We start from the raw sequence: 24784 nt of genomic DNA, 5'->3' as shown, positions 1-24784 counted from the left end.
CTTTAGTATGTTGTCCTTGACCTCTTTCAACTCTGTTGAAAGTGTTTCTTATGTTTCTTCTCATTGCTTATAGCTGTCTTTGCAAGCAATGAGTTTCCGAATATTAAGGGTGTCACGATTCTCCAAATCCTCGATTCGATTACATTTTCGATTCTTAAGACACGATTCGATTCGATTTTTGATTATGAATAATTAATTAATTAATAACAAATTAATTATTTGTAGTCTACCGTTTAAACTACCTGACCTGCATGGTCTTTGTATTACCCATAACCAAATCATACAGTAAATAAATAAAGGCAAGATACACACATAATTACCACCTGTCAATCATTTTTTTCTTGTGAATAGGCAGTGATCTGTGTCGTTATAATGGCGTCTGTAAAAAAAGGTGCACACACAACCAACAGGAACCAGCCAACAGTATCTGAGGTGTTTTCTAAAATGACTAAGTACAAGTGTGAAAGCAAAAGATTGAAGCAGTCTTAACTAGGTTAATTAGGTTAACCAGGCAGGCTAGGGTAATTAGGCAAGTTATTGTATAACGATGGTTTGTTCTGGAGACAGTCTGAAAAACAATTAGCTTAAGGGGTTAATAAATTTGACCTTAAAATGGTTCATAAAAAAAAATTAAGAACTGCTTTTATTCTAGCCAAAATAAAAAAAATAAGACTTTGTTCAGAGGAAAAAATATTATCAGACATACTATCAACATTTGCTTGCTCTGTTAAACATCATTTAGGAAATATTTTAAAAAGAAAAAAAACAACAAAGCGGGGCTAATAATTCTGACTTCCATTGTATATATATTTACAGTAATCTCTTTATGTTTTTAAGAAAACTTATTCAGTTCATCAAGGCTACATTTATTAAATGTAAAAAATGTAAAATTGTTAAATATTTATAAAAATTTTAAATAACTGCTTTGTTATTGTATGTAGTTTCAAATAAAATTATTACTCCAGACATTATTGCTTTTATTACTATTACCATTAATAAATATAATAACAATTAATATTAGTGATTTCTAAAGGATCATGTGACTGGAGTAATGAAGCTGAAATTTTATCTTTAAAATCACTGGAATAAATGAATAAATTAAATGATACACTACTTTTGAACAGTTATTTTATAGTGCAACATTTCACAATTTGTATTTATGATGAAATAATTGCAGCCTTGGTGAGCAGAAGAAGCTTGTTTTAACATATTTAATTATACTGACCCCAAACTTTTGAGCACTTGTGTATAGAATATTTTATAAGTGAAAATGTGCACTTTAATTTTAACAACCCACAGACATCGTCACCGAATATAAAGCAGAGGTCAGACTTTCTCATATATACAGAGCCTCATTTCAATTGTCAGGTTTTGTAAAAATCGATCTATTGAATTAATCAATCTATTAAAGGAACGTTGGCTAGAATTCTGCATTATAGGCTTAAATTATAGAGAGACATTAGCAGATGAACCGAGACTGCATCAGATCAATGTAAATCTTTCTTTCGAGCTGTCAGTGCGGAAATGAACATAACAACAGGCCTAATACAACATATTATATGATTAAAATATGGAAAAATTAACAGATAGTAATTGTGGTCAATTTTCCTGACGGATAAACCGAGATCAGGCTGGATAAACAGTTCTCGGTAATATTTCAGCATGCTTTCACTTTCGCATTATACCGGTAAGAATGACATCTGACCCTGCTCATCATTCACTCTTCATATAGCCGTATATATGGCTATTACACAATCATAATACACTGTGATATAGCCTGGGTCGTTAGTTCGTTGCATTGTTTTCTCACTACAATTGATCCGCTCAATAGAGCCGAGACCGTCTCATTCAGGCGATCTCGGACTGATTGATTTGGCGCGGATGCCAAAAAAACCTCGCTAACAGGGGAAACAAGACAGATTCCGAAACAAACGTCTATGTGTGAAAGCACCGTAATATTGTATTTGCACACAATTGACAGACAGTCGCAGCACGCAGCTCTGGCTCGATCTGTCAGGCATCAAGGCAGCACTGTACACTGACCCGAGTGTCTCGCACGCTGGCTCCGGGCTATCGAGCATTCCTTACTGTCGAGCCCTGAAGGTTTAAGCTCTGTCGATGGGTCTCCTGCGTCTGCACAGTTCAACGAGCACTTCAACAAGCGTGTTTTTTCCCGCTTGGCAAGCCAAGCTGACGTGACATGGGGGCGTGGCAGCATCGACGATTCTATTTTTTGATTCGATAATCGAAATGGAGCTTAAATTTCGATCGATTTCGATTAAAAATCGAAATCGTGACACCCTTACTGAATATAAAGTAAAGTTTTTATGTCTTATACAATTAATGTCGTTAAACCATCCACACACTTAAATACTTTCACTTGGTTGGCACCATCAAAGTTATCCGTGACGTGCCCTTATAAATCATGCTCATGATGTGACACCTGGGACACCTGCTGCTCACAAAATACAACAAATTAATAAAATGCATTAAAATAGCCTTTACACATGCATTAAAAACATTTCATTATAATATTTTAAATTCAATCAGCTAATCATTGAATAGAAATACATTTCAAGTATTTCATAATATGTATTCTTGTTTAAATCATCAGAGCTTATTGTGTTTGTTCTATAGTAGACTCTCCTTTACTGTCTCTCCATTAAACTGTGCCTCATTTACAAAACAACTCGTAGTCAGATACTCTGATCATTCTGGAGGAAACATGATTTTTTTAGTGACACCAATAAAAATAAGAACAAACAGATTACTCATCAAAATATATATTTTTTGTTATATTAACCAAAAAAAGTCACTGATAAGATTCAAATGGTCTTATTTCATATATTTTCAAAGTCAAATTTATACCTATAGTCATCACTTTAATTAATGACATTGTGCCATTACATAAAAAGTTTTAGTAGCTAAAGATCTTCTAATTTTAAGATTTGGATCAGAGTAATTTTAGTTATCAAAAGCCAAAAAAAATACTGAATTTAAAATTGGATCAAAAATGAAAAAATATTTAGGACTGTGCTTGGATTTATCCACTTGTGACTGCTGGTTGGATTCTGAGATGTGGGTGTTAAAGGGGTTGTGCCGTTTTCACTTTACAATTATTTTAATGTGTTCATTGAGAATCACTTGTACAATAATCAAAGGTGACATGTCCATCTTGGCAGTAAAGCTGGTTGTTTATTCTTGCTGGTGAGCAGACTAAAAATAACAGAAACATTGTCTGTACTGTACACTTATTATAATATGTGATTATAGTCACTCCTTTTTGCGTTTCCACTGTCACTTCTGGGGCCTAATTGGGCCAAAGTGGGGCTTTCTCTGGGCCAGCGGCCAGCCTTTTTCGGCCTGCCTAATACCTTGGGCCAAAGAGGGTCAGCTGGGGCTTTGGGGTGGAGTGAAAGGAGAGGTGGACACTATTTTTCCGATCGCACACAAGTACATGCGCTAAACAAATAAATAAATAAGGGAAAGAAAACATCTAGCCTTATAGGCTGGGGTCTTTTTGCGTATGATCACCCTTATATTTCCCTTTTTAATGTAAGGCTGTTGCATAAAATAATTAGTTTTAATTTATAAGTGAATTTGCTGCGTCCTCCTTAATGTTTCAATAACGCATAATAATCTTTACACCATATTAAAGACACAGCAGACAGTAAAGGTTTTCAAGAGTTTTTATCAAGTTTAAAAGGTGTGTTTGTGCGCGTTTAGATGCCTGTATGTGTGTAAGACCGAGGAGAAGAGCGCTCCCTTCACAGCTCTGTTGATGCCGCGAGCGGCTTTTTTCTATTTTTAAATTTAATTTGGAGATAATACACAATATGAATACAACAGAAAGACATTAAACTTTACAAATTACGCGTCCACTTTTGTAGACTCAAAACAATAATGTCATATCTTGATGAAATAGCCTAAGCTATATTAATAATTAATAAATTAAAGAATTACAAATATCGGATATAATAAAATCACATTAAATAAATAAACCAATACCATTTTAAAGCCATCCTAAACTTTCATTTTACAAAGGCCTTTCTGAAAAAAAAAAAGATTTTAGATATTTTCTAAAAACAATAAACATCGGAGAAGGTTTCAAATATTATTTATAAAGTATTTGGATACAATGATATTAATCAAATCGAGCAAACAGAGCATTTTTTGGGTTAGTGAAAGCAGAAACTAGGCGACCTTTTTTTCTGTCCTGCGCAGCGCCTCTTTACAAATGCATCGGGGAAAACTGCAAATACAAAATGTGTTCTGTGTCCTCAAACAAGGGTTTATGCATTTATATGATGTCGTAAAATTTTAAAGCAAATTTTTAAATACATAAAGAGCTTTATTAGTGAATAGCTGCTGAGCGCAATGAAATACAGGCTATATTTTATTACTCGCTCTTATGCGCTGAAACACTTAACACATTAATTAAGATCACAAAATAATGCAACATCCATAAATAAAGGGGAATCACCTATAAAATGTCATATAGCCTGTAGGGAATAATTAATATGTTTCAGGTCTCTCCGGAGCATTTGGGCTGAATATTTAACAGCATCTATCTAAATGAGGATGTTATAAAATACATTTTCTACCGAATTATTAACGGAGAATATCTGTGGTGTTATATTATGGATGGTGTGTTCCCTGCGCTGGTGAGACCGCTCGATGCACGATGCCAACAGTGGGTCGGTGTAGTAAATTAATATAATGAATAGAAACACAAAAGCCCGTGCGTATAGACATATAATGTACTGTTGTGCAGTAACGTGTCATTTGTTTGTTTCGGTTGTCTTCATTTTAATGCTCTCCTGATGATGCGATGGTGTGCTTTATCTGCCTGATTCCCGATGAAGTGGGCAGGTTGGTTGACGTTTAATTCAGTTTGCGTGATGCGCTGTGAGCTACTAGCCTGACAGTGGAAATGCGACATGATTTTGGCCTTACTGTTAAATCTCCTGGGCGATTGGCCTGGCGCGGCCCAATTAAAGCCCTGGCTTGCACTCACCCGACAGTGGAAATGTGGCTAGTGAGTGACTGAGTGGGTGGAGTCTCTGCTCAGGAGGCGTATTTATGCAAATATGCACACCTCTGTTACATAAAATGCCTCATTGGCAAAGGAGTGTTTTTACATCTTAATTTAAAAGTGCTTTGGTTATAATGTAGATGTTTTAAACATTGAAACTTGCAGAATAATGTTTTGGAACAAAGAGCCATTATTTCACAATTGAATTTTTCAACCACTTTAAACAGACTGCAGTTTAAATATTTATTATTTACTCACTGTCGTTGTTTCTGTGGCTATTTATGGTTACGATGAGAATACAAACGGATTTTAACAGATGATGAAGATAAAACAGGGTAGACATTTAATCAAGGAATGATTTTACTGAAATTAAATGAAAAATCATGATGTGCTTAATACTAATTTTACCCACTTTAGCCTATAATCACAGTTTGAATGCTAGCCGATAAACTTTTAACTAAGAGTGCTGAAGTGTTACATATGGTAAAAATTGTATTTATTCTTTGTTTTTGTCACAATAAACAGTAAAAGATAGATAAATATTTTTAGATCAAAAAAAGCAATTTCAAAATAATATTAATACGTTTTTCCTCATGTGTGTGTAAATGCAGCGAGACCAAAGCCTGTAGTGAAGGTGAGTCCAGATCAGCGAGTGTTCACTGGAGAGACAGTCACTCTCACATGTCACATAGAGACAGGAGGAAAGAATAAGTGGATCAAATACAGCTGGATTAAAGATGGAGACACTTATCCAAACTATCCACACACAAGATCATCAAAAGCAGAGTGGCGTTTCATAGCTGATTCTGTGTCTGTCAGTCAATACAGCTGTAGAGGAGAGAGATCAGACTCACGGTCATCAGACACCAGTGATGCTATTACTCTGACTGTATCAGGTGAGTCTTTATAATAAAATTTATTGAATTTGAATTTAAAATCATTATTTGTGACTCAAAATGTTTATTATGTTTTTCTATTAGCCACATCTCTCCATTTAAGAAGGATTAAACGGTTCCCTTTTAGATTTCTTTTTTTAAATAAGGAACTGCATTAGAGTTTTATTTCATAGAACAGATACACTGTACAATAAATCAGTGAATGAAGGTTCTGAGGTGAAATAAAGGTTTCAGTGAAAGAGAAGGCTGTAGGGAGGGATGCGCACTGTGCTGCACCTGCCCTTAATGCCCAAAGTGTCCTTTTGTCAAGGCAACATTGTCTCACCATGAATTATCCTTTTGTAAAAGCCTGACAAATCTAATTATGTGAAATTATTAGAAATAATTTAGCTCTAAAAATAAATTGCCAACAACTTTCACCTAATGATGAAGTTATCACAAATCATGATCATGATGTGGCCAAACAGAGTTGAGGTCATGCTATGGACACCTGCTGGTCGAAAAACAAAACATACAACAAAATATTACAATTCATTAAAATTACCTTTACACATACATTACAAACAATTTATTATAATATTTAAATTTCATTCTGCTAATCATCTAAGAGAAAATATTTTAAGTGTTTCATAATATTTATTCTTGTTTTAATCATTGAGACTTATTTTTTTTTTGTTCTATGGTGGACTCTCCTTTACTGTCTGTCTATTAAACTGTGCCTCATTTACAAATACCCACAGTCAGATACTCTGATCATTCTGGAGGAAATAAGATGTTTTTCAGTGACACCAACAAAAAAAGGAACAAATGTATGGCTCATCCAAAGAGTTATTTTTTTGGTGCTAATTGAGATTCATATATTGTCTTATATTATATATTTTCAGAGTTAAACTTAATATGACAACTACAGTCATCACTTTAATTAATGACATTGTGCCATTAAGATCTTTTTCATCGGTTTTGCTTAGCTTTATTCGTTCATTATTAGTTTAATTAAAAGACCCGTCAGATAAGACCAGTTGAATCAGATTCTGATCAGCAGCAATAAAATACTGGACTGTTTCAATTAAATAATTTCACACTTAATATACTTTGTGTTTGTAATTCATTGTGCAATAATTTATACTGAACTACTGCTGCTAAACCTTGTCAATAAGTAAATATAATTCACAAACTGAAACAATTAGTAATTTTTCTTATAAGTTAAATTTTAAAAGTGCATAACTGTGACCTTGATACTGTGCTGTGTTTTTAATATTTACTTTTGTTTATCAGCAAAGCCTGTAGTGAAGGTGAGTCCAGATCAGCCTGTGTTCATTGGAGAGAAAGTCACTCTCACATGTGACATACAGACAGGAGGAAACATTCAGTGGACATACAGCTGGATTAAAAAGAGTACACCAGTTCCAGGCATCGGTGAGAGAGTCTACAGCATCACCACTGTGTCAGCTGCTGATGCTGGTGAATACAGCTGTAAGTTTAAGAAATCATCAGACCCACAGAGATCAGTCATCAGTGATGCTGTTCCACTGACTGTATTAGGTAAGTCTTCATATTCACGACTCTTCAATGATCATTTAACATCAGTATTACGGCGCATCATCACTTTACAGGCTCTCATTTAGGATAGTTCACTCATGGTCTCAAACAATATTTTAAGTGGTTGTATTTGTTGATTTATGTGCTTTTTTGTTTTGGTTTGATATATATATATATATATATATATATATATATATATATATATATATATATATATATATATATATATATATATATTAGGGGTGTCAAAATTAATTGTTTCTTCGGTGCACCGCGATGCAGACGCGGACAATTCGGTATCGGTTCAGTAATAATCATAACCGGTTATTATGTACTGGCGTCATTTATCTCCTATGCGCTCTGTCGTGAGGGAGGCGAGCGCGGGTATTTACAACACTCAGCCAACTCATGGCCGGTCCATGGCATAGGCACCATAGGCAAATGCTAAGGGCACTGTACATCCAGGGGGACGCGAAATGAGCCAGAAAATGAGCGCGGTTCAGTTGGTTTTGTTTTCGATATTCCTGACACACATTCAGTTGTACTTGTACTTTTTTTCACTCTACATTATGAGCACTGCTCCATTTAAGCCCTCACAATATGTGTTTAGCTGGGAGAGGGGAAAGCTTGCGCTGAGAAGAGCTCTCAGTAAGGGACCGTCGGAAAAGAGCTTTTTTTTTGTTATTTTTTGTTTTTTCTACTCCGCTCAGCGCGAGCTCTCCCTGTTGCGAGGCCTTAAGTGTGTGTGTGTGTGTTTGTTTGTTTGTTTGTTTGTTTGGTGCTGTCAATGTTTGTGTATGTGTTTGAATGAGAGACAGTGTGGTGCTGTGTGTCTGTGTGTTTATACAGACAGCTTGTTATAGCCTCCCCCTAAAATATAACACTGTATATGGAAAGCATCGTCAATGCACTGAGATATCGAATTGAACCGAATCAATGGCATGATAATCATAACTGAACCGTGAGACCAGTTTATATATATATATATATATATATATATATATATATATATATATATATATATATATATATATATATATATATATATATATTAGCCCCCCTGAAGTATTAGCCCCCCTGTTTATTTATTTTTTTCTTCCCAATTTCCGTTTAACAGAGAGATTTGTTCAACACATTTCTAAACATAATAGTTTTAATTACTTATTTCTAATAACTGATATTTTATCTTTGTCATGATGACAGTAAATAATATTTGACTAGATATTTTTCAAGACACTTCTACACAGCTTAAAGTGACATTTAAAGGCTTAATTAGGTTAATAAGGTGAACTAGGCAGGTTAGGGTAATTAGGCAAGTTATTGTATAACAATGGTTTGTTCTGTAGACTATCGAAAAAAATTGCTTAAAGGGGCTAATTATATTGACCTTAAAATTGTGTTTTAAAAATTTAAAACTGCTTTTATTCTAGCTAAAATAAAGCAAATAAGACTTTCTCCAGAAGAAAAAACATTATCAGACATACCGTGAAAAAGGCCTTGCTCTTTTAAACATCATTTGAGAAATATTTAAAAAAGAGCTACAAATATATAATTTTAAATAATTAACTTGTTAAAAAAAATTAACGCAATTTACGCAGTTGCAGTTGTTTTTTTTACTTCCTGTTGTGGTGGACGTGTGTTTAACATGCAAGAAATTTGGATAAGACCAAGGAAACACTTTTTGAAGGCAAGTTCCAGTATAAAACAATTAGTTGCATCACAGGTTATCCAGAGTTTCATGCAATTTCGGGTGTTTCATTTTTAACTTTCGACTTCTGTTGTAAGTTGATACCGCATGGCGAACAGAAAGAAAATCCTCCGCATTTCGTGACTCTGTGTTCCTTTAAGGTAATAAAATCACTGCTTAGGCTACACGGTAGACTTTTAATAAGAGTATTATCTTAATCATATTAAAATCGGAGTATTGGTGTCTTATGTAAATGTACTCAGAGCGTCTCTGGTGAAGTCGCGAGCTGTCAAAGACAGGGCTTTACTCTGCCTTTCAGCTTGAGCCCTTCAAGTCTAGCGTGTTTCCTCATTAAATGCAATGAAAGCGTATGCTTTGCGTTGTTGTGTCAGAATCCTTGTGAAATACAGTAATACTGTTGGACGCTTAGTTTAAGCAAATTTGATGAACGTGATCATGCGTGTTGAATCTGAGAGGAGTCGCTCCAGTATGGAAGGCCGTTGGGGCCAAAACGTCTGCAGTGCGTTGTGTGTGTGTCTGTGTGTTTGTCTGTGTCAGGCCCGTTGAGGGGTGTCAGGGGTGGAGTGAGCGACGTATCCGAGTAGGGGCGTGTGCGCGGGAGACGTACCTGAAGGACTGTGGGGGTGAGTTGCGCGCGACATAGGCTACCTAGCTAGGAGGGATGCGGGGGAGAGGGGTGTGCAATGTATTTAACGACCGGTTTGCGAGAAATTATCATTCATTTGCGGGCATTTGGGAGTCTCTGTGCACTTGCAGGATACTCCTAGTCTTAGCAACTGGATGAATGTAAAGGAGGATTAAGCAAAATTGTTTCTACTCTATAACTAATGTTCTCAACTCACAGCAATAAAACTTTACAATGAGTGCAACAGTTTGTATTCTATGGTTTATTATTATAATTTTTCATTTTCCATATCTGCAATTGCTGTATTTTGGCATTTTTTTGCAGTCCACTTAGAATCCAACATGGAAATCAATGTTTTCTTTATTGGCATTGATTGTTTTGAAATTTAAATGTCATTAACATGCCTGTGTTTTAATTTCTTTAATAAATATGGCTGTCAAGCAGGATTTTGATGGTTTATTGTGGGTATGTTGTTTACATGAAGAAATCTGTGTTACAAGTTAAACAAAAATTCTATTAAACAATTATTTTTTTAAATTTTAATTCTAATAAACAATTATATTTTGAATTTAAATAGTTTTTGTCTTGCGTTTACATTAATTTTTCATTTGAATAGCCAAAATTACTAGTTTCAGTATTTTAAATGCGATTAATCCTGATTAATTTTTTTTAAAGGTGCGATTAATTAGTTATTTTTTTTTAATCGATTGACAGCACTAATATATATACATACACACACTTTTTGTTAAATAAATCTCCTGAAGGCTGGACTGTTTGCTGTGCGGATGTAACAGAATTGGTGATTTTGTGTTGCTGATGGTTTTTTTTTTTTTTCGCCACTTCATTTCTGTCTGTTTTGTGTTGACCAAGATGTCATCTGCTTTTTTATTTTTATTTTTTTATTTTTTTGGTAGATCTAGAAAGGTTTGAGCGCCATGCCAGCTTTTCAATTAGCTGCATGCAGACACATTTGCATTGTTTGGTTATTAATGAGAGTGAGAGCTGTATTTTATAACTGTAGTTAAATTAAGTAAAATAGCAGCAGCTAAAGTCTTCTAATTTGAGATTTGGATTAGAGTAAAATTGGATCAAAAATGAAAAAATATTTAGGGCTGTGCTTGGATTTATCCACTTGTGACTGCTGGTTCGATTCTGAGATGTGGGTGTTAAAGGGGTTGTGCCGTTTTCACTTTACAATTATTTTAACATGTTCATTGAGAATCACTTGTACAATAATCAAAGGTGAAATGTCCATCTTGTCACTAAAGCTGGTTGTTCATTCTTGCTGGTGAGCAGACTAAAAAATTACATAAACATTATATGTACAGTGTATTGAATGTACACTGTTAGACCTTACCGGGGTTTTTTATAGTAGAATACTGGCAACACTGTTGCCAGCTACTCACTGTAAAAGGTTGGTTACAGCAAGTAACTGGCAACAGTGCAGCAGTAATAGAGCAGCAGTGGTAACTAACTGGAAACTGTGTACAGTTAATTACTGTATTGTAGTGTTACAAATCACAGCATTATACTGCATACACATTAATAGTATGTCATATATAGTTATTGTAGTGTTATTTAAAAATAGAAGGCATAACATTTTTTCAGACAAATTTATTTTATTGTTTTGGCAACAAAAAAATAAATAACAAAAAAAGTATAACAAAATCAAGAAATCAGCAGATATAAATATTGTCTTGCATATTACAGGTCTGCACAGTAAGGCTGTGGTCACATTAACGTTTGAGCATGCAAAATTCTGTCATACTGCACTGCGAAAAGGAGTGGAATTAAACAAAGTGAGTAGTGGAATTAAACAAAATAATTAGAGATTGAAAAAGCAAGCCAGAGAGGTCATGTTTTGATCTTTAATTGGTCTCAAGCAATCACATGATGTGATTTCGCAGGTCAGAGTTCTCCAAACTTGAACTTTCCAATGCTGCGAATTATGAAATTTGTCGCATGAGCTATCATTCCAGGTCTGCAGCATTCACATGCGTATGAATGGAAGTCTATAGGAAGAAAAGTGCAGTGTGACCGGGACTTTAAGCTGTAACTCTAATTAAACACACCTGATCAAACTAATTAAGGCTTGTTAGAAATCTACAGGTAATGTTGAAGCAGGGTGTGAACTAAACTCTGCTGCCCTGCAGTTCTCCAGGAACTTGGAGTTGGACCCCCATGGTATATAGCAGGGGTGCTCAATCCTGTTCCTGGAGGTCTACCTTCCTGCGGTTTCAGTTGCTACCCATATCAAACACACCTGCCTGTAATTGTCAAGTGGTGTTTAGGTCCTAATTAATTGGTTTACGTGTGTTTGATATGGATAGCAACTGAAATCTGCAGGAAGGTAGATCTCCAGGAACAGGATTGAGCACCCCTGGTATATAGCATACTTTTAAAGCAACTGCCAACATTTATCACAATCACATATCCAATAAACACACACACACACACACACACACACACACAAAGTCCTGCAGTGAAATGTGTTATTCTCTCCTCAATGCTGACCATGCAAAAAAAAAAAAAAAAAAAACTGAACAGCAAAAAACACAAAATAATTATTTTAAATGTTAAAGTCTTAAATAATTAAAAAAACTGTGTCAACTCTTAATGAAAAGTTTAAAATAATTATAAAAAACAAAAATAAAGTTGGCAACAACGAAAAACCAAAGGATCCAATCTTTTATTGTTATAATTATCTCATGACAACAAACTTTTTTATTGTTTCTAATATAAATTCATAGGTGGAAACACTGCTCTGAAAAATACTTAGCAACAAACTCACAACCTGGGACCTGACAGTGGATCTTTTGTGTGTGGATGGCTTTGTGTATCATGTTTTTGTGATTCCCTGTGATGATGTGCACGTTACCTTACAGAGATGATGGAATTTAATTTTGGCTTAGTTGCCAGAAAGATACATACAACTGTTAGCATCTGTACATTATGGCAGTGTGCAATATCCAATAAATACATATACTTAAACAAAAGTATAATGTAAGAAGTTATATGAGGAGAGGCTAACTAGCTAACAATGTAGCTTTCAAGTACACAGTTCAAGATAACAACTATATAACTTAAAACACAGCCTTATTATAGAAACCCTCAAAAACATTTGAACACATTTTACTTACACATTGTAGATTCTTATTTAAAGCCTAAAACAAATCAGACTCTACATCTGAATTGATGGACAGAGAATAGAGCACACAGCAGTAAACAAATCAAACACCTGGCTCCCTTAAAGGGCCAGCATTTTCTGAAAACTCTTTCTAACACATTTGTGTTTAGAATAAGACGGACAGCCTGTGGGAGTGTGTGGTGATGCCTAAATCATTATTTTCTGCCTTTAAAATGCACGTCTCTATAAATAGCAACATAAACCATCAGAGAAGATGGGACAGTAATGGTTGAACAGTAATTTGCTATTTATTGTCCGTTACTATCTGTAATGAGTACATAAAGTAATTTACTGTAATTTATTCTTTGCACTACACAATTTCATACAAAGTCTACTCCTTTTACAGTAAAATACTGTTTCCTTTTATTACAGCAAAACACTGGCTATTTTACAGTTATTTACTGCACAATCTACAGAGTAACAGTGCAGTTATACTAATTAAGCACACCTGATCAAACTAAATCTAAAGGTAGTGTGTTGAAGCAGGGCTGGAACTAAATTCTGCTGGGCTGCGGCCCTCCAGGAGTTTGACATCCCTGGTACATAGCATATTTTCAAAGGAACTGCCAACATTTATCACAATCATGCAGATATCATTGAATAAAAACAATAAAAATATAAGAACTTCATCCAAAGCAAAAAAACAATAAATAAATAATAATATTAAATAATCTGATCCTCATGTTTTTCCAAACCTGTAGTAATAAAAATAAATAAATAAATAAAATAACCTGAATAATACATTTATTTAGGAAAGTCTTTATACTATACTGTTAATGCCATTTTTACCTACTTCATTTGAAGTTTTCCAAACAAATTCATTGAGTCTCTGCAAAAATGTATGTACGTGCTGTTTAAGATATTTTTTACATAACACATTTTTACTAGTTATTTAGCAAAAATACTAATATTCAGCTTAAAGTGCAATTTAAAAGCTTAACTATAGGCTAAACTAGGCAAATTAGATTAATTATAGAAAAGTAAACAAAGTTATAAAAATCATTGTGATAATTTGGTTGCTCTGTGTGAATATTTTTGCCTTTAAATTAATCTCGTTGATATCTTTACCTTTTAATTAGCTCTGTGACATTGACATTGGTTGACTCCTGATACTCAATGTTAAAAACATAAAATGAACCAAAAAATGAGATGGCTGCAGAGAAATTTAGCTTATCATCAATGCATTGTCTCACTTTCTCCTCAATACTGACCATACACATACCAAAACTGAACAGTATATATATATATATATATATATATATATATATATATATATATATATATATATATATATATATATATATATATATATATATATATATATATATATATATATATATATATATATATATATATATATATATATATATATATATAGCAACATAAAGCATCAGAGTACATGGGGTAATAATGGTTGAGCAGTAATTTAGGCAAGGCAAGGCAAGGCAAGTTTATTTATATAGCACATGTCATACACAGTGGCAATTCAAAGTGCTTTACATAAACAGGAATAAAAAAGACAAGTTTAGGAAAATAAAATGCAGACAATAAAAATTTATAAAAACAGATAAAAAAAATTAAAATGAGTTAAAATAGGTAATAAAAGAATGAAAAAGAAAACGAAAAACATAATAGTGCAATCTGTCGGACGCAGCACAGTGCTCATTCAGTAAAGGCACAGCTAAACAGATGTGTTTTCAGTCTTGATTTGAATGTGCCTAATGTTGGAGCACATCTGATCATTTCTGGAAGCTGATTCCAGCAGCGAGGGGCGTAGTGGCTGAAGGCAGATTCACCCTGCTTTGATTGAGCTCTTGGAACTTCTAGTTTATATGATCCTAAAGATCTGAGTGATCTGTTAGGTTTGTATTCAGTCAGCATATCTGTGATGTATTTAGGTCCTAGGCCATTTAGTGATTTATAGACCAGTAATAATACTTTAAAATCTATTCTGAATGTAACTGGCAGCCAGTGTAGAGACCTGAGGACAGGTGTGATGTGCTCTGATTTCCTGCTTCTGGTCAGAATTCTGGCTGCAGCATTCTGGATGAGCTGCAACTGTCTGACTGTCTTTTTGAGAAGACCAGTGAGGAGTCCATTACAGTAATCCACCCTGCTGCTGATAAAAGCATGAACAAGTTTCTCTAAGTCTTCACTGGAAACAAAGCATCTGATTCTTGCAATATTTTTGAGATGATAGTATGCTGATTTACTGACTGCTTTGACATGACTGTTGAAACTCAGATCTGACTCCAGAGTCACACCAAGATTCTTGACCTTATTTTTTGTCGTTTGACCTTTAGAGCCAAGGTACGCATTCACCTTGAGAACCTCGTCTCTGTTCCCAAACGCAATGACTTCAGTTTTCTCTTTGTTTAACTGAAGAAAGTTTTGGCACATCCAATTGTTAATTTCATCAATGCATTGGCAGAGGGTGTCAATGGGGCTGTAGTCATTAGGCAGTAAGGCTAGGTAGATCTGAGTGTCATCAGCATAGCTGTGGTAGGAGATTTGATTCTTTCTCATTATTTGGCTTAGAGGGAGCATGTAAAGGTTGAACAGGAGAGGTGCCAGAATCGAGCCTTGTGGGACTCCACATATCATGGGTGTCCACCTCGACCTATGATCACCTATACTGACATAGTAACCTCTCCCTTCAAGGTAAGATCTAAACCATTTGAGGACTGTCCCAGTTTTCCAGCCTATCCAGAAGTATGCTGTGATCGACAGTGTCAAATGCAGCACTGAGATCGAGCAATACCAACACTGTTATTTTACCTGAATCTGTGTTTAGACGTATATCATTGATTATCTTTATAAGGGCACTCTCTGTACTGTGATGTGCTCTGAAACCAGATTGAAAATTGTCTAAACACCCCCTGAAGTTTAAGAACTTGTTAACCTGGTTAAAAACAACTTTTTCAATGATTTTGCCAATGAAAGGGAGATTTGAGATTGGCCTGTAATTGCTCAATAGGGTGTTATCCAGGTTGCTCTTCTTCAAGAGGGGTTTAACAACTGCAGTTTTAAGTGAGTTTGGAAAAATCCCTGAGAGAAGTGAATCATTTACCACTTTTAGAAGATCCATTTCTAAACAAGTAAACACCGTTTTGAAGAATGATGTGGGGAGCGTGTCAAGACTGCAGGTTGATGTTTTCATAACTTGCACAGTCTCTTCTAAGATTTTACCGTTAATTGCCATGAAATCAGACATAATGTCTGACTTCTCAAGTTGTGGTTGAGCTTGTTTGATATCGACACAACTTGACTGATTGGATGAGCTGATTGCCTTTCTGATATTATTGATCTTATCAGTAAAGAAATGAGCAAACTCATTACATTTGCTTACAGAGAGTAGCTCACTGGGAATCCGACTGGGGGGGTTTGTGAGCCTCTCTACTGTTGCAAAGAGTGTGTGAGCATTATTTACATTGTTGTTTATAAGGTTTGAAAAGAAAGTCTGTCTAGCAGTTTTTAGTTCCACATTAAAAGCCTGAAGACTGTCTTTATAGATATTATAATGGACTACTAGTTTCGTCTTTCTCCACATACGCTCAGCTTTCCTGCATTGTCTTTTCTTCATTTGGACTGCTCTTGAGTTTCTCCAAGGGACTCTCTCTTTGCCAGTTCTCTTCCTAACTTTAACAGGAGCAATGTCATTTATTACATTTTCAATTTTAGAATTAAACAAATCAAGGAGAGAATCAACAGAGTCTGCAGATATACTTGGTGCCAGTGATATGGCCTTCATAAACTGCTCACTGGTGTTCTCATTTATGCATCTCTTTCTGACAGAGACAGATCTGTCTTTAATAGCTGGAGTGATCAATATATCAAAGAAAATACAGAAATGATCAGATAGTGCTACATCCTTAACAACAGTCGATGAAATGTGTAAACCCTTAGTTATAAGTAGATCAAGAGTGTGTCCATGATTGTGTGTGGGTCCTTGAACATGCTGAGTCAGATCAAAAGTGTTAAAAACAGTCATCAGTTCTTTTACAGCATTGATTTCTGGATTATCAATGTGAATATTAAAATCCCCAGCAATACTAAAATAATCATATTCAGATGTTACTATTGATAACAGCTCTGTAAAATCATCAATAAAAGCTGGAGAATATTTTGGAGGTCTGTAGATAATGATCAGTAAGATGCGTGGAGCACCTTTCAGTGCTATACTCAGATATTCAAAGGACAAATAGTCACCAAATGACACTTGTTTACATTCATACACATCTTTAAACAGGGCAGCGATGCCTCCACCTCTCCTATTAACTCTGCAAACACTCAAAAAGTCAAAGTTTAAAGGAGCTGCTTCATTCAGAACTGCTGCGCTACAGCTGTCGTCTAGCCAAGTTTCATTTAAAAGCATAAAATCAAGGCAATTTGTGTTGATAAAATCATTGACTAAAAGTGACTTATTATTGAGTGATCTGATGTTTAGAAGTGCTAACTTAACAGTTTTAGTCGTTTTCACTACAGAAGTCTCAGATATACATTTAATAGACACCAGATTTGAATGATTTGCTATATGGTCTGAAAGAGTCTTTGGTTTTCTGTCACGTAATAAGACACATATCTGCGTAGAGAAAGCTGCAGACACACTGGGTTCCTGCTTGTTCTGTAAACATCTGATAAAGACACTGTTATCTAAGCAGGCCTCGGAGACACATCAATGGCAGTTTTTAAGTTCACCAGCTAAAGATGAGGTGTTTTTTGGGACCTGGCGCTGTCGCAAAGACCTGAGGCCTTTCCTAGGTGTAGGGCGAGGTGGGCTTAGAGATGGGCGTGTGGCTTGCTGACTTTTGGTTGCTAACTGGGGGCTAGCAGCAATGGAGTGTGAGAGTTTAGTTCCAGCACACACCAGTTCCTCCATCTTTTTTGAAAAATCCAAGAGAGGCGAGCAAGATGATAATGAGAACGTGTCCGGTGACAGAGGCTGTGGGTCTGGGGTTTCTGGCTGCTGAGATATGTTTACCTGGCTGTTTTCCTGGGGATCATCAATGAGTGCTGAGACTTGATGCTGTTCTGATGCATCACAGTCTGCCTGTGTTGAGCTCAGTGTGCAGGGCGCAGACGGCAGTTTGTCCGTTATCGGCGGTTGTTGTGGTTGCGTGGTGTTATCTCTGTCCTTGTAGGATGCGTCAGCCACAAGTCCACTCAGGAGCTGATTTGAAGTCCTGTGGTCATCCGGACATTTGCTAGGTGTGTGTGTGTCATTCAGTTCAGTGGCATACACAGCTGATGGATGATGGAGGGAGAAGAGGATGTTGTCTTTCAGCACTTTTGCACCAAGCTTGTTTGGATGAAGGCCGTCTGATGTAAACAGCTGTCTTTGGTTCCAGAAGAGATTGAAGTTGTCGATGAAATTCAGTCTTTTCATGTTACATGTTTTCTGTAGCCATACATTTAGACCAAGGAGCCTTGAAAACATATTTGTCCCTCTTGTAGGGAGTGGTCCACTGATGAACGGCTGAATTTTCAATCTTTCAACTGTTTCCAAAAGCTTACAGAAATCTTTCTTGAGCAGTTCTGACTGTTCCTTCCGAATATCATTCTTCCCCACATGGATGATAATCCGTTTTGCAGTCTCATGTTTCCTTAATATGTTCTCAAGTTCTTTATTTATATCAGAAACTGTAGCATGAGGAAAGCAGTATGTCATGGTATCTCTGCTCCTAAAACTTTTGATTATTGAGTCTCCAACAATCAATGTTCTTATCTCTGTTGTGATCGGAGCAGAATGCAGCTGTCTAGTCGGCCTTGAGCTTCTGTTCAGAGCAAAGTTAATTGCTGAGTCATGCGATCTCTGTCTAACTGCATTTGGGGATTCTTCACCCATATTACTCAAAACTTCATATCTGTTCTGAAGCTGTATTTGAGTCCGAGCTGTATTTGGGGTAGAGAACGCTAATGCAGCAGCGTATGACCTTCGTGATCTGACCCCACGAGTACCCTTTGGTCTCGCACCTTGTTTATGCCATAGTTCACGCTGATTTTCAACAGTTTCAATCTGTTTTTCTGTTCTCAAAACAGTAGCTGGAGTAGATTTATAGGGCTTACCGGCTGAATGCTGTGAGGCTCCACGATGAACCGGTCCTGTGTAATTCGGCAGTTCTGGTTGGATCGCAAGTAACTTTGTTTCAAGAACTGCAATCTTTTGTAAAAGTTTGTGGCAGTTGGTGCAGCAGTGAGATTCCAAATCAATATGATCCAGAGCCATTTTCACAGCCGTGTTTTCCCGTCTCAGGAATGAAAGCAGCTGGTAGCGGGAGGATTGTTTAGACGATAATTCCTCTAAATAAAAGTAAAGTTGTACTCCAGAAAGTTTGTAGATTCGATGTTGATCTTCAAGCTGTTTCATTTGAGCACTGTGCTGATAGGCTCAAGTTAAAATTAGATTATAAAATAAAAAAGCAGGAGTGCAAGGAGCGGAGCAGTAGGCAAAGACGTCCGAACAGTAGCAAAGCAGGAAGCAGATTAATTTACCATTTATTATCACAGTAACTATCTGTAATGGGTACATAAAGTAAATTACTGTAATTTATTCTTTGCACTACAAAATTTCATACAAATCCTGCTCCTTTTACAGTAAAATACTGTTTCCTTTTATTACAGCAAAACACTGGCTATTTTACAGTTATTTACTGCATAATCTACAGTAAGGGTTAACAGTGTAGATTGTACTCTCGTTATAATCTGTTATTATAATCACTCCTGTTTGCTTTTAACATGTGAGAAGATTCATGCATTCAGTGTAGACAAGAGTCTGTCAGTGAGCGACTGAGTGGGTGGAGAGCCTTTATTTCTCAATTGCAATTGCAATTTATTCATTATTGTGATGAGAATATAAACATATTTTAGCAGATGATGAAGATGAAACAGGGTGGACATTTAATCAAGGAATTTTTTACTGAAATTAACTGAAACATCATGATGTGCTCAATACTTATTTTACCCGCTGTATAATCACAGTCCTAATGCAAGCCAATAAGCATTTAGCTAAAAGTTCTGAAGTGTTACATACAGTAAGCACATTATAAAACATATTGTTATTTTTTCTTTGTTTTGTCCATTTAAACAGAAAAAGATGTAGCAAAATATTTTAATCAAAGAAAGCAATGTCAAGATATTATTAATCATTATTTCCTCATGTGTGTTTTAATGCAGAGAGACCAAAGCCTGTTGTGAGAGTGAATAAAGATCAGCCTGTGTTCACTGGAGAGACAGTCACTCTCACATGTGACATACAGACAGGAGGAAACATTCAGTGGATCAAATACAGCTGGATTAAAGATGGAGACACTTATCCAAACTATCCACACACAAGATCATCAAAAGCAGAGTGGTGTTTCATAGCTGATTCTGTGTCTGTCAGTGGTCAACACAGCTGTAGAGGAGAGAGATCAGACTCACGGTCATCAGACACCAGTGATGCTGTTACTCTGACTGTATCAGGTGAGTCTTCATATTCCCATCTGCACTTCTATTGTCAATAATTGTGGCTCAACAATTTCTTTAAACTCCTCTGTTCAGCCACAACTGTTTTTTTAAAAGTAATGAAACGATTCACTATAAGTCATGTTTCTGTTTAGATGCAGCTTCACAGATGTTTTCTTTTAGACAAGTGTAGTGTTAAAATTTTGATTGTTTCAAATATCTGAATACAGGAACATTTACATTGTGCAGTAATTCAAGAGTTCACACTTAGCTGATGTCTGATTTTAAAGCTTGTTTATAGCTTGTTTAATAATGCGGGACCAGCCACAAGCAGTCATAAGCACATGATCCTCTTGAAATTAGTTTATAAATAAACTTCACCTAATGATATAGACAAGAGTGTTTTATAATCAAGTAAAAATAAGAAAACACAGAAGTATATACAGGTTTTCTATATTGTGACTTATCTCTTAAAAAATGCTATATAAAAACAGCAATTTATATCATTATTTTTCTGAATTGGTTGAAATTTGAGATGTGAGTGTTACAGGGGTCATGTGTTATTTAAATACACAAACATGATCTAGTGCTCATGAGTATTTTATCAGCCTTTTTTATATAAAACCATCATTTAGACAAGTTGTTATGGAATTGTTAACTTTTTGATGCAGTTGCTGTCAGATTCAGCCTCTGCTTTCGAACTTTTTTGCACTACACTTTTTGTCTTGTTTTTAGTCAAAAAATCAAAAATTCTTAAATCAAGAAGTGTTTTCTAGAAAAGCTAAAAAGATGATCATCTAGTGAATCTGTTACACAGTGGCTTATTTATAAACAACCTGCAGTCAAATGGATTGTGTGCTTTTAAAATAAACTATAGAGTTGTTAAAGCTGCTAAGATTCTCCTGAATCTGTACAGAGACACAAGTGAACTTTTAAATCTAGATGTGTCAAACAGACTGTGGAGAACAACAGAAATTGAATGTCTCTATATACAATATTGATTGTAGAGCCTCAGTGATTATAATCGCCTACTTCTAGTTTTCACATGAAGTGACTTGATGCTTGCATTCAATTTATCCAGGTATCAACACTGAGTGAATGAGTGGGTGGTGTGTATGCAAATATACACACCCCTGTTACATAACATGCCTTGAAAAAATTTTATTACAGTTTAATTAAATAAATGGTTTGGTTAGGACCATTTAAATTCTGAAACTTACAGACTTATTCAATGTAACAAAGAGCTCTTATGATTGGAATGATTGAGTTTTTTTTGTTTGTTTGTTTTTGTGTGTTTTTGTATGTTTGTGTTGTCTGTCAGTGAGCGACTGAGTGGGTGGAGTCTCTGCTCAGGGGGCGTGTTTATGCAAATATGTATACATCTGTTACATAAAATGCCTCTTTGGCAAAGGAGTGTTTTTACATCTTAATTTAAAATGATTTGATTATAATCTGGATTTTTTAAATATTGAAACTTGCAGAATAATGTTTTGGAACTAAGAGCCATTATTTCACATTTAAGGGGGAACCGACAGTTTGAACCCAAAGAATGACCAGTCTGTCATATGAAGAAGAGTCGGAGTCAGAGATTCAAATAAATAAATAAATAAAATTTACTGAAGATAGTTTGCAGTTTAATCAGCAGAAGCCAGCTTTAACACTCTCGTAGAGTTTATAGGCCGATCTGCTTACAATCACTAATCAATAGGGATGTAACGGTATTGTAAATACCGTCATACCGCAATATTAATTTTTTTCGATATTACCGAAGTCGCATGACTCGGTAAAACTATAGGTCTTCTGAGAAAATTTGCTTAGGCGAATGAAGCGAACGGGAGGTAGCGAAAACTACAATACCCATCAGCCCATGCTTGACCATCATCCCTTGCGGTCTGTTGTCGCTACAGATCCAGTAATGCGGAAATGGAGTGTGCTGCTAGAAGCGGGGATGAAAAGAGCTGGAAAACTCTAAGGCCCCGTTTACACTAATGCGTTTTAGTTTGAAAACGCATAAGTTTTGCTACGGTTACGCCAACCGTCCACACTACGCCGGAGTTCTCGAGCGCCGAAAACGGAGCGTTTCGAAATGTGTGGATAATGTCTCAGTGTGGATAATGGAAAACGGAGACATCTGAAAACGGAGGCGGGGCTGCAGACATTCGCCTCTCTGATTGGGGCTTTTCCTGAATATTAAGTAGCCTAACACGCACAGTTCAGTCCTGCATCCTCTCCTTGTAAGTTCAGACTTCGCAAGTTTGATCAAGGCTGCAGTCTCTTCTTCTCAGTTTGATATGGAAAAGCAGACTATACCGAGGACACGGGTAAATCTTCAAAGGGAACAGTGTACTTTATAACTTCATTCACATCACCCTGGCTTCGTTGTTTCACTTTATCAACAATAAAATGTAAACATGATTTAAGGAACTGCCTATTTTCATTTTAATATTAGCAACTTAGACAGCAGAAATGTTGAGGCGCCGTGCTGCATAAGATGAGCGTCATCTTCACTGTGTGGATATTTATAACAAAACGGAGCCGATAACAACTGCCTCCTTTCAATTTCAGTGAAAATACGAAACACAGCCTCTCTTTTGCTGAGTATCAGTTTTAATAATCGATAATGGCCATTTTAAAAGTATAACATACAATAAGTTTATACATTATAGGAAATAAAGGCAAGCGATCAGTCAATATACGGAATGTACGTGGTTACATTAATCATTAACTTATCTTTGCGCTCAGCCAAAACACGTTACCTGAGAACAAGTAATAGATTCCAATGCCCAAAGTCAGGGAATATGTCTTTAGATAAAGACAACAAGATAAATGAAATATCCCGTTTAATAAATATAGTGAGATTAGATCCAGCGGGAGATGCTTGATGAGAAGTCCGACTAGCAGAGCTCTTATCTGGGTAGATGGGCTGAGTGTGATTAAATGTTGAATGTGATGAGTTTTCAACAATACTAAATTGAAACTTTATTTTTTTTACATGGTTTAATAATATTTTGTTATTAAAATTGAAGTTCCTGTTTCAAAGCTCACAGATAGATGGCTAATTTGTATGTCATTGACACTTTTGGCACTTTTTTGGAGTATTTTCATAAGTTTTGTTTTTTCCTGTAAATGATTCAATAAATACCGTACCGTGACATTCATACCGAGGTATTACCGTACCGTGAAATTCTGATACCGTTACATCCCTACTAATCAACATCCATTATACTCTCACATAACGTCATTGTGTGTGTGTGCATAATTTATTACATATGTCTAGGGGATTCAGACCTGTTACACACAAACGCACACACACGCACACACACACACACACACACACACACACACACACACACACACACACACACACACACATACTCCATACTTCGAACCTTACCTAAATGATCTAAAATGATTTGGCAGATCCTGGATCTTGATAACTGATCTCTGGCTAATTTGGTTTTTTAAACAAGTTTGCAAATCAGATTTAAATGTGTGGATGAACTGATATGAGATCTCTGCATGTGTTGTGAAGGACAGATTTATCCATCCTCGAAATCATGATCAGCAATGCAAAGCTTGGCTGACGGCACATCAACGTAATGACATCATCTGATTAATATTCAATGGACTTCTCTAAGCCCCACCCTCCTTAGTTACTGTTTCTACGCCAGTCAAGCTTTTGTGCCTGCAACGTCTATTACAATGTGTATGTGCCAGTATCAGACATTTCCAGGGATATAATTAGTCATTTTTGGCGAACAGGTGAGATATCCGAGAAAGCCAGACAAAAAAGCACTGCAGTATGCAATACAGGGGTATATTCACCACATTATAGTCGACCGATTAGAGAATATTTCAATCAAAATTGAAGTTAGCTTAGCCTAGCCATCACATACGCTGACCATCAGCTCAGTTCATGCTCAGCAGGAGAGGTGAAATTTACAAATAATCTAATAATAACAAATTAAACCATGATTTCTCTATTTTAGCCAAAAAGCATGATTAATGTTGTGCAATGAAATAAAGCATTACTAACTGACGAGGAAATACGCATGGACAGAGCTTCTACATAATTTATTCATAAAAAGAGCAGTCAGAAAGGGAAAATTGATGTATTTGTACCAGATATTAGCATCATTTTCCCATAACAATGTACATCTATCACTGTCTGGACGTATGTTTGTGTGGTCTTTATACAGTTTCTATTCTAATTTGCAGTTAAGTGGAAGAAATAAATAAATAAATTGAAATGCAAATTAAAGTATAAATAGCAGAAGTGAACAAATATATTTTTCCTACCAGCAAATATTAATCCGACACCAAATATAAAAGCAGACACTAACCCGTTATA

At 35.7% G+C, this 24784-nt stretch overlaps 1 protein-coding gene across 1 annotated transcript in view; it reads left to right on the top strand.

The window, feature by feature from the left end:
- The first annotated feature begins 5354 nt into the window (after window positions 1–5354).
- Window positions 5355–24784, top strand: part of LOC147842993 (cell adhesion molecule CEACAM5-like) — a 53790-nt gene continuing 34360 nt past the window's right edge. The window contains exons 1-4 of the mRNA XM_087260110.1: window positions 5355–5370; window positions 5647–5931; window positions 7207–7473; window positions 20164–20451. Of these exons, the coding sequence (XP_087116236.1) occupies window positions 5355–5370; window positions 5647–5931; window positions 7207–7473; window positions 20164–20451 (856 nt within the window). The remainder of the gene's footprint in view (window positions 5371–5646; window positions 5932–7206; window positions 7474–20163; window positions 20452–24784) is intronic.

This window comes from Danio rerio, chromosome 7, assembly GCF_052040795.2.
Source record: "Danio rerio strain M-AB ecotype USA chromosome 7, GRCz13ab, whole genome shotgun sequence".
Classification (NCBI taxonomy): domain Eukaryota; kingdom Metazoa; phylum Chordata; class Actinopteri; order Cypriniformes; family Danionidae; genus Danio; species Danio rerio.
The sequence above is the reverse complement of the archived record's forward strand: the minus strand, read 5'-3'. Positions and strand labels throughout refer to the sequence as shown.